Source organism: Nomascus leucogenys, chromosome 22a, assembly GCF_006542625.1.
Source record: "Nomascus leucogenys isolate Asia chromosome 22a, Asia_NLE_v1, whole genome shotgun sequence".
NCBI classification, from domain to species: Eukaryota; Metazoa; Chordata; class Mammalia; order Primates; family Hylobatidae; genus Nomascus; species Nomascus leucogenys.
In genome coordinates this window covers 131,475,904-131,493,210 of record NC_044402.1, presented here as the reverse complement: position 1 = coordinate 131,493,210, position 17,307 = coordinate 131,475,904, and the positions used below count along the sequence as shown (strand labels likewise).

The 17,307-nt window shown below is 57.5% G+C and overlaps 1 protein-coding gene and 1 pseudogene across 2 annotated transcripts; both read right to left on the bottom strand.

Annotated features, from left to right (window-relative positions):
• Nucleotides 1-228: 228 nt before the first annotated feature.
• Nucleotides 229-1,265, bottom strand: LOC115830470 (annotated as a pseudogene). The gene has a single exon (XR_004028047.1). The product of XR_004028047.1 is annotated as an uncharacterized LOC115830470 (transcript).
• ITM2C (integral membrane protein 2C) lies at nucleotides 229-14,608 on the bottom strand. The gene is made up of 6 exons (XM_003274730.4): nucleotides 14,293-14,608; nucleotides 5,905-6,045; nucleotides 3,668-3,856; nucleotides 2,508-2,618; nucleotides 1,925-2,075; nucleotides 229-1,467 (listed from the first exon to the last, which is right to left on the bottom strand). Exons 1-6 carry the CDS (start codon nucleotides 14,410-14,412, stop codon nucleotides 1,376-1,378), a joined length of 804 nt encoding a protein of 267 aa, XP_003274778.1. The 5' UTR covers nucleotides 14,413-14,608; the 3' UTR covers nucleotides 229-1,375.
• Between the last annotated feature and the right edge of the window lie 2,699 nt (nucleotides 14,609-17,307).

Here is a 17,307-nt window from a genome sequence, read left to right as displayed (position 1 = left end):
TCCCCTCCTCACCCGGAAAGTGGGAACTCTACCTGGCCCAGATCCAGGGTGCTACAAAGGGGATATCCTACACTCCTTGGCTGAATCCAGGATGCTCAGCTCTTTAGGGGCCAGATGTCAAGGTCTGCAGGCTTCTCCCTGCCTGCTGCTCCCGAGGTCCAGCTCCTCGACTCTGCCCGGAGCACCCCTCCTACACCCATCTCCCCTCTAGCCACACTCAAGTCAAGGTCAGAAGTAAAAGATTTTTATTGTTCTATAGACACTTCTGAAAGGAGATCTAATTGAGAAAATATACAAAGCATTTAAGAGTTTCATCCCCAGAGACTGACTGAAGGCGTTACAGCCCTCCTCTCCAAGGCTCAGGGCTGAGAACGGTTAGCATATCGAATGATCAGTAAAAACATGCAAAAGTGAGAAGGAAAGGGAAAAAGTTGCATTCCCCTAAGCTGAGGGGGATGGAATTTCAGAACAGAGGAGGCAGGGTGGACAAGTACCAGGTGGCTCTCCCTTTCCCTCCGTGTTATCTTTCAAAACAGTTCCAAGCTTGGAGAAAGCAACGAGCTCCACCCACTCAGCAGAACCCACGGCTCATCGCCCGTGGACATGACTGAGCAGTGACCTTGCCTGCCCCGTTCCTCAGCGGCCCATCCCACTGCCTTGACTGAGGGGAGCCTGCTTGTGCTCCTGGGGGGCGGGACTGGGGGTCCTAGCTCCTTGCTTCTTTGGTTCCACTCAGAGAACAGTTGTGCTTGATGGACTCATCCCCACTCCCCAATACTCCAAGCTCCTGCTGGTGGGCTGAAGGCACTGACAGGAGTCCCCGGGACACCCCCAGGTGGCCACCTTCCCTTGTGCTCTCGTGGGTCCCTCCCTGGGCACATCATCCCATCCTCAGCTCAAGCCCCAGGTCTAGGAATAGGGACAGTGAAGAAAGTGTACCCTCCAAGAAAAAGCTTCTGGGGACTTTTCTAATTGTGCAGATACTTCTGAAGCCTATGCCGCACCCCACCAGCCCTATCCCCTTGCCCAGGGCCTCACATGCCCGGCTGCCCCAACTGGTCCTTCCCCTTGGGCTGCCAGTGCAGCTGTGGGCCCAGGCTTTGGCAGGCCCAGCTTCAAGACAGTGGGACACAGAAAACATATTGCAGCATCCCCTCTCCTTCCACCACACCCAGGAGGTCAGCAGAGATGGGCCCCCCCACTGCCGAGAGATCACAGCTCTGGTACAGGGAGGTGGGCAGGGTTGGAGAGGAACGGAGAGACATGTCACCTCTATAGAAACGCGTCCAAAGTACAAGCTAAGCAGGGGGAAGGAGGAGAGCGGCCAGAAAGAAGAAAAGAGGAAGACGGCAGGGGGTTCTGGGGGAGGAGGGCCTCACACCACCCCGCAGATAAGCGTCTCCACCACGAAGGTGTTCTCGAAGTGGCGGATGGCGTTGCAGTTCTTGGCCCCACGCTTGTTGATCCCTGGGAGGAAACAGAAAAGCCCCAGTGAGGCCTGCATCCTGGCTGAGTCACAAAGACCACCAGGCTCAGCCTGCGCCACAGGAGGGCCAGGAAGTGACACCATTCACCCAGATTCACCCAAAGAGCACAGTGAGAAATGCGGAGAGCTCAGAAGCTGGAGTCAGCCTGCCCACGTCTGCCACCTCCCTGCTGTGTGTCCTCCGGGGTGTTAACCTCTTTGCACCTGTTTCCTCATCTTTCAAATGGGCAGCAAAAATAATAATGAGGATGAGAATGACTTACACTCTTAAGAGGTCATAAAGAGCCCACAGCATTGCCCGGCACACGGAAGTGCTCTGCTAATGCTAGCTGTTATTGCTGCTGCTAGCTGAGCTCTCTGACAGCTGGGCTAGGCGTGAAGATAACTGTGGTCTGGGGTGCGGGACAGGGGCTACTGTGGGTGAAGCCAGCCACTCACGCCTCCGCGTTGCCCGGCGCCGGAGCCGGTAGGTGTCTTTCCCGTTGCACAGGTGGTAGATGAAGGACCCCAGGGCCTCCTTGTCACTGACGTGCTCCGTGACCACCATCTCCTCCTGGATGATGTACGTCTGCGGGAGGTAGGTCCCCCTCTGCAAAACGAGGTGGCTGCTGCAGTGAGTCAGCCCCTCAGGCTCTCCTCCAACCCCTCGCCGGAAATGCCAGCCCGCCTCCCTCCTCCAGAGGCCCCTGGGCTGCCCCTTCTGATGTCGCCAGGCACTTCCTGCCTGTGCCTGGTGCCTGTGCCTGTGCTGCCAGGAGCTATGGCGTGTGCACGAGTCCGTAGCCAGGGTACCACCTTGAACGCTAAGGAAGCCGGTCTCGGGGCATTGACTCTGGAGATGTGGAAGTAGGGGGATAGCAGAGGCGAGACCAATCTGGGTACAGGGCCCAGGTGCCAGCAATGTCTCTTGCTCCCCCAGCCCCTGACACAGGAACTTCCTGTACCTCAGACCTAGCCTCCATGAGACAGGGGGCAAGGGAGGGACAGGACACTGCAGACATCCCCCCAACCCCCTGCGCACCTTCACGTTCATGAGGAGCTCCCAGAAGTTGCGAGGGGGCAGCACGATGGTGGTGTTGAGCTCGATGACGTAGCACTTGTCCAGGGAGATGTCATGGTACGCAGTCAGACCCTGGCAGGAGAAGGGCTTGGGTCAGTCTCTGCAGGAGGCGACAGCTGACCCAGGCAGGGGTGCAAGAAGCTTTGGCCAGCCGGGCTCGGTGGCTCACGCCTGTAATCCCAGCACTTTGGGAGGCTGAGGCGGGCGGATCACAAGGTCAGGAGATTGAGACCACCCTTGCTAACACGGTGAAACCCCGTCTCTACTAAAAATACAAAAAATTAGCCAGGCGTGGTGGCGGGCGCCTGTAGTCCCAGCTACTCAGGAGGCTGAGGCAGGAGAATGGCATGAACCCAGGAGGCGGAGCTTGCAGTGAGCCAAGATCGTGCCACTGCACTCCAGCCTGGGTGACAGAGTGAGACTCTGTCTCCAAAAAAAAAAAGAAGCTTGGCCAGCAGGGGCGGGAACCCCACATGCCCTCCTGGGGCCTTGGGCCTTCAGGAGCAGAGTCCACTCCAGACTCCTGAATAGCTGGGTGGGCACTGCCTTTTCCTGCTCTTCTCTTAGCCTGTCGTAGAAGGTGCCACATGATAGAGGAAAATAGCAGCTGTTTGCTAAACGCCTCTGTTGTTATAAAGCTTCTTCTCATGTTTACAGAGCTGAGGTTTGGGGAACATGGTAACATCCCAGCTGTGCATTTATGAAACCTGTGAGGACCAGCCATTCCTGGGACAGCCTGGACCCCAGCGAGAGATGCCCCGTCTCAGGACCCGTGGGGGTTATGTGAATATGCATGAGACCCACTCTGCAGAGACCCACTGAGCTGTACACGCGATGAACTCGATGGTGTATGTACTACCCCTCAATACAACACACTGGCCCTGCCGTGACAGCCAGCGTGCAGCTGGCAGGAGGCTGAGGAGCAAATCAGCCTCGGCTAGTTCATACTCAGCGAGAACCATTGTTGCTAACAGGAGAAAAGTGGCATCTTGAAGACCCTGGTAAGCCTAACCGTAGACACCTGCTGTACTCTGAGGAGTCTCCTTTCACCCCTGCTCCCCTTGCCCTGGGTCCCCGGGACACCCTCCCAACCCCCACCCCCAGGCCCTGGCCAGCCTCACCCGCTGGAAGTCATGGATGATGTCTGCAGGGTCACCGCCGCCAAACTGGGGCACGGGCACATTGATGCGCTCGTAGTTCTCGTCGAGGTAGATTTTCACATCCTCTTCCAGCTCCATCTGAGTCCGGGCTTGGGGGGACAGGGAGTCCTCATACAGCACACCACAGCGGAAGAAGTTATCTCGGGCCAGCTGAGCAAGGCGGAGACAGACAGACAGTCAGAGAGGCTGGTCATACATGCACTCCGAAAGGCCCCCTCTTGCCTACCTGTCCGCTACATGCCCCAAAAGCCTGCGGAAGCAAGAAGAGCAGGGACTGTGAGATCCATTTCGCAGATGGAGAAACTGAGACGGTGGGGCATCAGGTCAGGGTCTGGGGCTGCCAGTGAGGAGATGAGCTGAGTCTTGGGCAAGGCGCTTCCCAGCTGGAGATGAGCTGGGTCTGCCAGGTCCTAGGTGGCAGACCTCTCTGGGCCTCAGTTTCCCCATCAGTAAAGCATGATGATCCCTAAGGTCCCTTCTGGCCTCCAAGTCCTTGAGTCTGTGACTGGGAAACGGGGTGGACCAGCAGGAGTAGGACCTGGCCACCTCTGTGCCCTCCACAGAGGTGCAGAAACCAGAGAAAGAGCCTGGGGTTGGCAGGGGTTCTCAGGGATGAACCTTAGCGTTGGGCACCTAGGCCTGTGCACGCCTGCCGTTCCTGTCACCTGCTGTCCTGGCCTGCAGACCTGGAGGGGCCTAACACGGTGGGTGGTGAGGTGGAGCCAGAGGCAACACTGTTAAGAGTCTTGTGCCCCTACCACGGTCACCTCCACATCCAGCCTCGGACAAGTGCCATCGCCCTTCCTGGACATCCCTGACCCCTGTCTTGGAGAAACCTTGACAGACACTGTGTCTGTTGGGCCAGTCCAGTCACTCCATCAGTAAGGGAGGCCGGGCAGCCTGGTGCGATCCTGTCAACTGAACGGCCGGGCGGGCCAGTCTGCCCACTCTTACTTCTGGAGGGGGCTCCTGGAGGGGCCTATAGATACACGCTCGGGACTGCCTGGCCTGGGATCGGCAGGATTCCACCGTCTCTGTTTGATTCAGTGCAAGTTCTCCAGGGAGGATGCGTCATTGCAGCATGGGGGGCTCCTGCGGGCTGTTCAGGGATGAGAGCCCAGGGAAGGTGAGGCTCCGGGGCTGCGTCCCACAGTGGCTGGACACCCTGAATACTGTCCCAGGGCACAGACCCAGGGGCTGCTGGGAGGTGTCCACACACCGAACTGGGGTGCGGGGAGAAGGGTGTGAGTCGAGGGTGGAACAGAGGAGACCAGGAAATGCTGGCCCAGGTCCTAGGGTAGGGCCACAACAGGAAGAGGCCTGGGGGAGAGTCCCACACAGGACCCTGGAACAAGGGGGACGCAGGCCATGGAGGGAGTGGGGCTGGGCAGGGGGATGCTGCACAAAAAGGAAAGTTGACAGGTATGTGTGAGCTGAGCTTTCAAGGGGAAAGCCACATGAATGCAAACTCTTCAGCAATTTCCATCGTGGAAAAACGGGGACAACAAAGTTAAATGCTTAGGAGTGGGAGATCACTTGGGTCATAAATGACTGGCAAGTCCCACCTTTTTGTCACCCTGAGGTTCTCTGTGAGTTGTACGTAGCTTTATCCTTTTAATTTACCTACCTTCATTTCCAACCACACAGCGACACTCCCTCCCTCCCAGGTCTGTGTTGGCCCAGCTTTGTGCCCAGGTCCCCTGGGGAGGGGGGTGATAGGTGGCAGCAAGGACACCCTCCTGCTTCTGGAAGGAGGTGGTGGAGACTGTCTGTACCCACCCCTCTCCCTCTCTTGTTTGGTAACCCAAATGTCCATGCGCAAGCACAGTTAGGTCAGCCTTAAAGCGTGACCTGCAGGTGCAAGGTCTGAGCTGTGGAGGGGGATCGCAGTTCCAGTTTCTGCCAGATCTGAGTTTCTGCTGAGAATTCCCCAGGGTGGTCCTGTGAGGCGGGCCCAGTGCTGTCACCTGGATTCATGCTTGGCTCCCCAGGACAGGGGGCTAAAGATAGGACTGGCCTGCATCCAAGGAGGCCCCAAGGAGGAGGGGGCACCCCAGTCTTGTGGGCTGGCCGGGCACTCGCTCCCACCTGAGGGCATGTCCAGGGCTTCCTGCTGCCCCTTGCAGACACTTCCCTCCACGCCTCTCTAGACGTGACCCTTTCTCGAGGCCTTGCCCCCACCTGGCCCGGCCCCTCACCTGTGCAAGGAAGAAGTATCTGTAGATGTAGACGGAGGCGAACACCAGGCCCATGAGCAGCACGACCATGCCCATCGACAGGTAGCACACGCCGCCCACTGAGCCCCCCTTCTTGGATCGATGTTGTGGGGGCTGCTCCTCCTGTGGACAGCAATGCTGGGTCAGTGGGGGCCAGGGACCCTCCCCCGGAAATCCCCCCTTCCCTAAGTCAGGCTTCACCCGCTGGCTGGGCCCGGAGGGAGTCTTAGGGGAAAGAGAGGGAAGGAGATGACACCTAGAAGGGAAGGGCAGGCCCACCAGGGTCGCCCGGACTCATCCTGGCTAAAGAGAAACTGAGACAAACCTCGAAAGAGAAACTGAGACACACCTCGAAAGAGAAACCAAGACACACCTGGAAGCCACCGAAAGGGATGCAGTGGGTTCAGCAGGTGCATTTTGAGTTATCTGAGCTCTTAGGCCTCTTGCTTACACCAGTCGTGACCATGGTATATTCTTTCAAACAGAAGATAGGGGATGCGCCGACCTGGCCTCGGTGACTTTAGGGACTTAGAAATCTCTATAGGAATCGAGACACAGCAGGCAGGCTGGGAGCCACTGCTCTGGGTGATGGGGAGCCCGGGAAGGCTTTTGAGCTGGGGAGTGACAAGATCCACTCTAAAATCAAGGTGCAGAGGGTAGACTAAAATAAGGACACTGGGAGGTGGGCAGGCTGCGTAAAGACTGCTCAACTCCACCAACGAGGCTGTGACTGATGGGGGCAGGGGCTCCAGGAGCCCCATGGGGTCTGGCATGGGTGCTTGTCCCCAGCCAGGGAGCTCTAGGCCTGCGATCCACACTGGCCCCCCACAGGCACCGACCAGCACAGTCAAGCAGGCTGTTACAAGTGGTGTAACAGCTACAGGATGAAGCCTGGAAGCTTCCATACACCACGGAGCTCCTGCCAGGAGAGAAATGTGGCTGTCCGGAAGGCCAGGATAGAAGGATCCTGGAAAAATCTGCTCTGGGAGCCAGAATTGGGCTCAAGATCATAGCTGCAGGGCTGCCAAGAAGCCAGCCTAACCCATCTCCAGGCCACACATGTGTGGGGTGGTGGACGTAGGTGTGTGAGTATAAAATTCAATAAAACTGCTTTGCCCAGAGCACTAAGCGAGGGCCAGCCAGGTGAGCTTGGTCAATTTCCTGTCTCTTCTCCCTACCTCCCATGCCTTCCCCCGGGCCCTTGCTCACCCTTGGAGATACTGCAAAAGCCCCGGGGCCAGTCTCTGCCTCCAGTGTTCACCATTTAATCCTTCCTCTGTGGTGTCCAGATATGGCCAAGAGTGATGTTAGAGGTCAGTCCCTGCGGACTGCCGCAGTACTGGGGAGGGGAGGGGATCCAGCCCCAGAGCCTGAAGCTTCTCATTCTGGCTCTGCCACTACCTGCCTGCTTAGCACTTTCTGGGCCTCGGCTTCCCCATCTGCAAAATGAGCAGGTCAGATCAAGTGACCTCCCAGGCCCCTTCCGGCCAGGCGTTCTGGGATGGGAACAGATTTCCTTTCTCCCTTCCCCCCTGGAGGGGGTGGTTCAGGCCTAAGTGACTCAGGACAGGCCCTATCTCTCGGCAGAGCACAGGGGTCCTGCCCTGGGGGCACCTGCTGTGCTCCTCAGGTTTCACCTCCCACCCTTTTAGAGCACAGGGGAGTGTGGGGCCTGGGCCCTGGGGAGCTGAGGGTCTGACCCGCCCTGCTTAGGAAAAGGACAGAAAACATCTGGAGGACCCTCCCTTCACTGGGGACATGCGTGAGCAAGTCAGCAGGCCCCCAGCATCCTCACCATGGGGTGCCCCTGCCTGTCCTGCACCCTGACACTCAAGTCTGCCTACAAGGGAGCCTGCTCGGCGGGTGTGGGAGGTCAAACCACTGCCCTTACTGCCTGGCCCATGAGGAGGCCTGGGGCCTCTCCCCACTTTGCCCTGCTTTAGGGATCATATGGACCACCTACCCACTGTCATCTCCTCAGCAGCCAGGGGCACTAACCAAGGTCACCAGCAAGTGACAGGCATGGCCACAGTGCACAGGGCCCTCAGGGATAGCTGCTGGCCACAGGGGGTCAGGACTAAATGGCTTTGATTTTCCAATGGACTCCAGGGAGCAGCAAGAGACGGGGTGACACATTCTGATGGCATCTCCCAGGGATCGAACCACCCAGGAGCTCTTGCAAACCAGGCGCCAGGGATGCCCTCCTGCCCTTCTGGCGCTCCTGAGCAGGTCTTAAGGAAAGGTGGCTGACCCTGACACAGGCCAGGCTGCCTACAGCAGCTGGGAAATCTGCCTTTAGGACACAACAAACACCAGGGCTCAGATTGCATTTAGGGGTCAAGTGGGGCTACGGGCCCAGCAGGGCCCTGCAACCTCCCCCTTCTCGGGTCTCCCATGCAAAATGTGAACAGACTCTGCGTGACAGGGGTTTTGCTGGGATTAAAGAAGACAAAGAACCTAAAAGCCCTTTGTAAAGGATCAAGTGCTAGATAAAAATAGCAGATCTTTATCAGCCGAGCCTTTCCTTTTTAGGGCTGCCTCTGTGGACAGCTGTTGAGGCTGCACTGTGGCCAGACTTTTGCTTCTGCATTCTGGAAAATCAGAGAAGCTAGCTTGTGAGATTGCTAACAACCAGAAAGACAGAAAAGGGAAAAATAAAAAAAAGTCAAAGCGCTACATGGAAGAGCCCAAGGGCCTGCTCCACAAATCAAATTCACCGACAAGGTGAGGCCTGCTAGCTTTATGGCAAGGGGCAGCCTCGCCTTTCCGCCTTTCGGCCTTCGGCCTTTCCGCCTTTCTGCCTTAATGCTGGTCTGCAGGGTCCCCTGTCTCCCTGTCCTGGGGGAGGGGCTGGGCGCGGAGGCCCCACAGAGGGAGGTTAGAGAAGACAGAGCAGGGAGAAGCTGAGGCTTCCATGGCCCCAGCTGAAGAGCAGCAGTGGCAGGTGTGGCTGAGAGGGGCAGGGGCTCCTGCCAAGACCCCTCACTGTGAAGGCTGGGGATCCCCCAACTTACCTAGACTGGGGGTGGGCATTCCTCTCTCACGGCCCTGCTGATGCCCCCCAGCACACACCCAGGCTCAGCCACCCTGCCACCCTCCCAGCTCCCCTCCAGCCTGCAAAGCCAAACCCTCAGAGGCACCATGATGATCAGAAGTGCAGAAGGCAGCATTACAGGCTACCAGGAAGTAGACAGGAAAGCACAGATGTCCCCGCTTGGAAGCGAAGGCATTTCCTCCATAAAGCCCCACATAGAGGGAGAACCCCTAAATCCCGCCCCAGCGCTGCCTCTGCCTACTGCACCCAATCAACACCGAGGCTCAAACCCCAAAGCCCTGGAACCCTCACTGTCCCTTTGGCCCTCAAAGCAGCCTGTGATCTCGGGGTATTTACACCTGTCTGGGGACAGTGGGGCATCAGGGAGCCTGGGCTCAACCCAGAGCCCTGGCCCCTTGGGATCCCTGGTGCCCAGCTCACTAAAAAGATGGCCAAATGGCCCGCCTTCCTGAGACCCCAGCTGCTCCACCTATCATGCTGGAGACCCAGAAAAATGTTGCTCCCCATAGGAAGCAGTTACTGACAGCGAGGCATCTGGGGAGGGGGGCTCCCATATAGAAAGTAGAAAAATATTGCATATTGTTTCCAAGGCAACAGAGCTCTCTGAGCGAAGGGCGCATGAGCCGGAAGTCCAGGGACCCGAGAGAGGCCTGGGCCTCTCCCTGCCGGCTTAAACGGAGACCCACAGGGGCACTCCTTAAATGATTTACCAAAGCCAGGGCCAAAATGTTCAGGGGGAAACCAGCCAACTGTAGCATTAACTCAGCAGACCACCACAGCTGGAGGGGAGCGCTCCCCGGCCCCATCCCCCAGTAACAATGTCCAAATTAACTGCAAGCCGATTTAACTATGATTGCAGATTGCAGCCTGCCTGGAGGGGTTCGGCAGCCAGAAATGCACTCCTGAGGCCCAGGCTGAGAATACGGAAGATGGGGGTTGGGGAGGCAGTCTCATCTCACCTCTCTCACATCTCACCTGGTCCTCAGCAGCTTTCTTTCCCAGGCTCCAGACCACAGAGGCCAGGGTACCCATTGAGTGTGTGTGTCTTGTATGTGTTCAAGACAGAGCCTAGCTGGGGGAGAAGAGAGTAGGCAAACACTGTCCACCTGAGCACACAGAGCCCAGTGGTCCAGAGGCACAGATGCCATCTGCCAACAGGGTCAGGGGTCCCCATCACTCTCCTGTCCTCCCTTCCAGACTGCAGGCCCCACGGGCAGCATCTGTGCAGATGCGCTCTTGGCTTGGCTGGGCCAGGCGAATTCCCTCTTCTCTTCCATCCCTGATAGTCAAGGCATCTCCAGACAACAAAAGCTCATTGCTGGAAGAGCCCTCATGGGGAGAGGGAACTTGGAGAGAGTGGGGTGGGGGACAGAGGGGCTGGCCAGGTTGTGCCTCTGTGATTTCACCATAAACATTTTTTCTCCGCACTAAGAGAAACTCATCCTCACTGGCAATCTGCTGACGGTCTTGAAACATGCAAGGACTGCTGAGAAAAGCGAGCAGAAATGAGGGAATGGAGAGAGAAGTGGCAGGAAAGCAGAGAAGCCACCGTAAGGCCTGCTGGGGCACCAAATCCCAGGAATGGACGGCAGCCCTGAAAGTCCCCACGCTGCCACAAGGAAGGACCTGGATGGAGCAGGGCCGCTGCTTCACAAAGTCCTTTCGGGCCAGCGGGCATCAGGATACCGGGGTAGGGCTCCAAGCTGGCCAGATTTGCCCTCCTGGCTGGCACGGGACCTTCCCCCAACCGCTCCAGGAGACCCGGTTACTCCTGCCAAGGGCCTGAGGCCAGGACACACAAGGAAAGTGAAATCTGATCCCCAGGTATGCAGGCTGGGGAGGGGGTGACACGGGACCATTAATCAAAGGCAAATGCCAAGCAGAAAATTACAGAGGTAAGAAGATGATTGTATTTAACTTGTTTTTCTCCCCTTGCAGCCCCCAGCTCATGAGCCTCTACATGCCCACATCTGTGCGTGTGTGTGTGTGCATAAGTGTGTGTGTGTGAACGCAGGCACAGGCAGGGTGTGGGGAGAAGGGGTGGGCTAAGAGGGGCACGGCCAGCCAGTGGGCCCCCAAAGGGGAAGAGGGATCCAGTTGGTGCTGTGAGGGGGTGCTTTGCTGTCCCAGGGGGTGCTTCCGGTCCAGCCCACGTCCCAGCGGCACATCAGCGCAGGCTCCTCATTATCTCAGAGTCAAACATCACATGGGGAGGCTGGGCAGCTAGAAGCCTGGCTGGCCCCCACCCCCATCCCTCCCTGGCCCACCGAGGTACTTCCTTCCAGCCTCAGGTCCACAGACAAGATCCTCCTTGTGTTGCAGTTTTTGCTCAGAAGCAGGGGCAGTGCCCACCGAGAGGGTGCTCCTGCCGCCTCACCCTGCCCCCACCCCGCCCTCACTCCGGGCCTGGACACAGGTCAAGAACTGCCCCAACACACAATCATCTGTTCACCGAGTGCTCCTCCCACAGATCACTTTTTAAATCTTGTTTTGGGCCAGGCATGGTGGCTGACGCCTGTAATCCCAACAATTTGGGAGGCTGAGGTGGGAAGATCACCTGAGGTCAGGAATTTGAGACCAGTCTGGCCAACATGGTGAAACTCTGTCTCTACTAAAAATACAAAAATTAGCCGGGCATGGTGGCAGGTGCCTGTAATCCCAGCTACTTGGGAGGCTGAGGCAGGAGAATCACTTGAACCTGGAAGTGAAGGTTGCAATGAGCCAAGATCGTGCCACTGAACTCCAGCCTGGGTGACAGAGTGAGACTCTGTCTCAAAAAAAAAAAAATAATAATAATAATAAAATAGATAAAATAAAATAAATCCTGTTTTAGAGTCCAGTCCAGACACCAAGGAGGGTTCTGGGGTCACTGCTAGACAGAAGAAACGTTTTAATAAGCTTTCCTGGGCATCCCCAACAGTACGGGACAAAATCTACACGCCCTGCCCTGAGAAAGCAGCCTCCTGGCTGCCATCTCTTTCGGCGCGCTGAGCTATAGCTGAGAAATGGGCCTCCTGCCTGCTCACTGCTGGGGGCAGGACAGGAGGCCTGGCTCCTTGCCAGAAACTGGGTGAGGAGGAAATGTGCCCGTTGGCCAAGTGGGGCAAGAGGAGGCCCGCAGAAGTGAACTGTTTCCAAGGCTCCAAATCTAGCAGGTGATGGGCAGAGCCAACTTGCAACACCTAAAGTCCCTCTGCACCACGCCAGGGCCTCGGGAAGCTGTGAAAGTTTACTAACATGCAGTTCTGTCCTAAAGGTGCCAGGATTCTAATTCTTTCCCCAGATCGCATATTCCTAAGCTCCCCCTTGCCAATTAGAGAGGGAGGGGACCCTGTTCAACTAACAAAGTTTGAGGGAGGAGGTACTCAGCAGGCTCAAGGCCATTACAAACAGCACGCAGGAAGATGTTGATATTTCCATTTCATGCTGGGTGAGGGGGAAGAAACGACGCTCAATTTCAGAGCCTGATGAGAAGCAAGAAGCTAGGATGTCGGTTATGCCCCGAGATGCAGGTCTCTGCCAGACTGCCCAACCCCATGCCATCAGCAGGCTGCGGCTGGAGAATGTGCCGCTCCTGCAAAATCTAGGGGACCTTCTGATGGAATTGGAATGACACCCTCCCACTGTCTGACCTGGTCCTCCCTCCTCAAATATCTCCAGGAAGAGGTGGCTAGGAAAAGAGATGGGCAAGCATGCTGCCTCCTGCCCCCATCCCTGCCCCTCCCCAGGCTGAGTGGAGGGCAGGGTCCCTTCCAAAGAAAAGGAGTCTTGAAGAACCACTTGCAAACTTTTAAAGCTGCAGAACCATCTTCTTCAAATATGGAGCGCCCCCTCCACCTAAGCTTCAGATGAAGGGGGGAGCTGCTCTGATGGGGTGCACAGCAACCCCCAACCTCGCCTAGGTGGTTGTTGAACTCTTGTGGCTCTGAGCCACTGGTTGCTGCAGTGACCACCATAAAAGGGCAGGGGGTTCTCAGTCTCCTGGCATTCCTCACTCAGGGTCTCTGTCCAGGCTGACACCCAACTCTGAGGGCCCTCTCCAGCGTCCCCTCCTCCAGGGTCCAGGTCATCCTCTGCAGGCCCCTTAATGCCCCAGGCAAGACTGAATCTGAGCCACAAAACCTGGGGAGGGGGCTAGGCGTTCAGGAAGACTCTTCAGAAGCCTGCAGCGGGAAGCGGGGGAGGCGGTGGACAAATACTTTCTCAGTCCTGCCTCAGTGCGGGGTGGGGAGGCGGGGAGGACAGGGGCTTGGTGCGCCACAAGACCGCTGGGGGCGGCGCCCACGTAGACACCTTTGCCGGGCACAATAAAACCTGGCTGGGCCAGCTCTCTCTCCCTCCCTGTCCCTGCCCGCCACGCGTTCTGCCCCCCTGCGGGCCCTTCCCGGACACAAGGCACGCAGCTCAGACAGTTTTCCACGGCGGAAATGCCTTCTCTCCCCCCCGGCCAGAGGGAAAGCTGAGGAAGCCGGGGTGGGGGAGGGGGTGGCAGGGGTGGGGGAAGGAGCACAGAGCCCGGGGACCCAGGATACAAGGGCACTGGGGCAGTTGGGAGCCCTCCCCGCGGGGTCGGGGGACAGCCCAGCGAGAGGCTGGGAATGGAGAAAAGAGAGAGGAGCAGGGAGGCCCAGACGGCAGGGCGTGGGGTGGGAAGGGGGCGCCCGGCCTCGGACCCCCGACGTCCAGAAGCCGCGGCCCCGTCGGTTCTGGCTGATTTCCATTTCATCACTTTCTGGTCTGTCAATTCCGGTGTAGGCCAGCAGCACATCCTCTGTTCCTCGCAGCCCCCAATTTCGGAGGAAATCAACGGCCCCACCCTCTTCGTTGGTACCAGACCCCCTCCACCCCCAATTCTCCAGCCAATCAGGTCCCACCGCCCTACTTTGGAAAAACTACGTCTAACCCTCCTCCCATCCCCCACCTGGGGACTCGACTCGCGGCTTTCCCCGTTGATTGGAACCAGACGCGTACCCCCCACCAACATTCCTCGAACTTCTTCGGACCAGCCCTCTCCCCCAATAAGGCGGCGAGGGGGCCCCCACTTTTGGAAGAGACCTCGAGCACTTCTCCACCTGAAGAGCAGAACCAGACGCCTCCCACTCTTCGGACGTCGGCTTTTGGCTGCCGCTTTAGTACGGGACTTAAGCCCCCTCCTCATTCTGGGATAAGCAACCCATTCGAGACTTCCCAACCCTGCTCCACCCCGGGTTCTGGGGCCCTGATGGCGCCTCGGGCAGTCCCCAGGGCCGACGGGGCGCGCCTGGGTCGTGCGCCTGGGTCCCCCGCCCCCCCGCCTGAGCCCCAGACCCTCTCACCCTAGCCGGCGTCAGCAGGATCTCGGTGGCCGAGGCCGGCGCAGGAGCCGACGCCGACGCCTTGTCAGCCTTGTCGCCCTTGATGCCAGCCACGGCGGGCTGGAAGCTAATCTTCACCATGGCTGCGCCGGCCCGCGCGTCCGCCCCGCAGCCTCTGCCGGTGCAGCCTCGGTCTGTGCCTCCGCCGCTCCGAGCTCTGCAGGCACCGGAAGTTTGGATCCCGCTCGAGTCCCTCTTTCTAACCCCACCCCCAGCCCTCCCCGCCCCGTCCCCGCGGGAGGGCCCCGGCGCCCGCCGCGCCTGCGCCCCCTTCCCGCCTGCGGGGCCCGCAGTGACCCCTGCTGGGCGCGCCGCTCCGCACCTGGGGCGGGTCGGAGTTCCCTCTGCCGCTAGCTCGCACAGTCACTCACTCACTCACTCTCTCACTCATTCATTCGGCCGTCACGCTCGGATCTGTTCTCCGTAGCATAATCCCTTCGCATTCCCTCTCCAAGGCCAGCATCCCCGCAACGCAAGTCTTTGTTAACCCAGTGTTTGCCAGGCAAATGCAGCTTCCAGACAACTCCCCCGTCTCTCCTGCCCCACTTCAGATCTTCCCCTTTAGAAACGCTGGAGCAGCCGCTGTACCTGTCCTCACGCCCCCCTCCTCCGACCCGTCCTTGGCGCGGGGAGGAGGCTTTGAGACAGGCGCCTAACTGCTGCCTCCGTCTTGCCTTCTGAAGCCATCCACTCCTCCTTCATCCTCCATCTTGCTTCTGCCTTCATTCTTTATTCCTGCAAAACCTTCCTGGGGGTGCACGCTGGAGCCGCCAGGAGTGGAGAAGGGAAGGCCGCCCCTGCTCCCTGGCTCCGTCGTGTTGCTGCGACCTCAGTTGCTGGGTGACCTGAACTGCCCTTGTCTCACTCATCCAGGAGGACCCTGGCGAGAGTGGTGGGAAGACCCCCAGGGCGGGTGTCAGAGGCTCGGGTTCCACTCAACACTCTGCTCCTGCCAAGTATCACAGGTACTGGGGAGGCAGGGGCTTCTGTTGCTGGGATGGCTGCTCTTGCCACTAACGCCCTGAATCTTTCCTCTTTGTTCCTGGTCCAGACTGGGCCAGGGACAGCGCCCAGCAACACACACAGGTTGTGCTGAATGGTCCGCTTTTGTTCTGCTGTTGGGCTGCCAGTGGAGGGCAGGGGAGTCCGCCCGCTTCTTGAGGACAGTCCGGGGTCCTCCACTGATCTCTCTTCTTGCCTTTCAGGTCTTTTGCAGCTGCCTTGGGCCCTTAGCGCCCACGTCCCAGACTCAGACATCTTGGCTCAGATCTTGGATGAACCTAGCAGCCTTGAGGACAGACAGGTGGGGAAAGAAGAAAGTCTAACTGATGCTAAGGCCACCAGCCTGGGGAACTGGGGGAGGGAATGGGGAGGTGGAAGAAGACAGACGGTTTGGAGGAGACGAGGAGGAATCTGGTTTGGCACAGAGCCAGAGAGGAAGGTGTTATGGACTACCCTTCATCGCCTGCTCCAGATCCGATGTGAACCCTCGTGTTTGGTGAAGGCAAGCTCCACGTCTTGCTTAGGCCACACCCCCAACATGCATTCCTTCACTCAGTGTTTTCCAAGCACCCCTGTGTGCCAAGCATTGTGTTAAGCTCTGTGGCAGAAAACAGAGATGCCCAAGACACAGCCCAGCCACCAAGGATGTGGTCATGTGAAACCTTCTATGAGTGGCATTCTTTCACGTGCATTCAATTGTTTAATTTTCATCACAGCCTCTGTGACCTACACATTAGCCTCATGTTAATAGTGACAGAAGGTAGCATGACTAAACCCAGGGTCGCAGAGCTGGTTTGGCACAAATCTCTGGTCAGCAAGACAGGGCCACCTGGGTGAAGCATCCACATGCCTGAGATTGGCAGGCGAGCACCCCACTTCCCCTGGAAGGCCCTCCAGGACTGGCTGGGATAAGTCCCTTTCCTGTGCACCTTCAGCACTGTGCACATCACCCTCGGGCCTCTCCTTACCCTTGACCATGGGCTCAGTGCCCGCCAAGTGCCAGGCGCACAATCTAGTGCAGTGATTCCTAAATTTTTTGGTTTCAGGACCCCAAGAGCTTTTGTTTAGGTGGCTTATGTCTATCAACATTTACCATATTAGAAACTAAAACTCAGAAAGTTTTAAGACACAAGAATACATATATTCCATTGGGCATCAAAGCTATGTCATCACACATGTAGTCTCTGGAAAACTGCACTGCACACTAATGAGATAATGAGAGTGAAAACGGCAAATAATGTCTTATATTGTTGCAAAAAATAGTTTTGACCTTGGAAACCCCCCTGAATGGGTCTTGGGGAGCACCATGCTCTGCAGATCACCCATTCAGAGCTGCTGCTCTGGTAGATGCTCAAGAATCCATATTCCATAGATTCTAAGAAACGCATTTCTTCACATTTTAACATCTCGAGAATCAAGATATCTTTTACAATTATAATTGGCAGTGATTAAGTAATGTCTTTCACAAGCGATAGCATCTTATATTTGATGGAGTACAATATAGCCAGTCAATAATCCAAGGGGCGCCAGGAGGCTGCCGGAGGTCCATGTCGCATACTGAGTTTTGTGGGCTCAGGGAAGGACAGCAGGGTGAGTGGGGTCGTCGTGCAGCCCAGGCTCCATGCAAGACAGGAGATTTGGGTGGGAACTGGAAAGACACAGGGTGTGGACAAGTGACAGGGAAATGAGAGTCCGCACTGGGAGTGAGGAGAGTGACTCTGGGCCAGGGGCCCTCGGCTCAGTCTGACAGCCATTCTTGCCAGCACCTGAATCCTCTTTGTTCTGTTCTTACCCAAGTGGCAGAGCTTCTCCTGTCCCCCTCTCTGGTTCCAGGTTCTGCTCAGGGACTGCTAAGTTCTGTTGGTGAAGGTGATGCCATCATGCCCCTTGGGACCACCATGCTACCTCCTCTTGGAGGGGCATGGTGGCAGCCATGTAAAGCGGTCCCCTTGGAGCTGCGGGGTGGACAGCTGT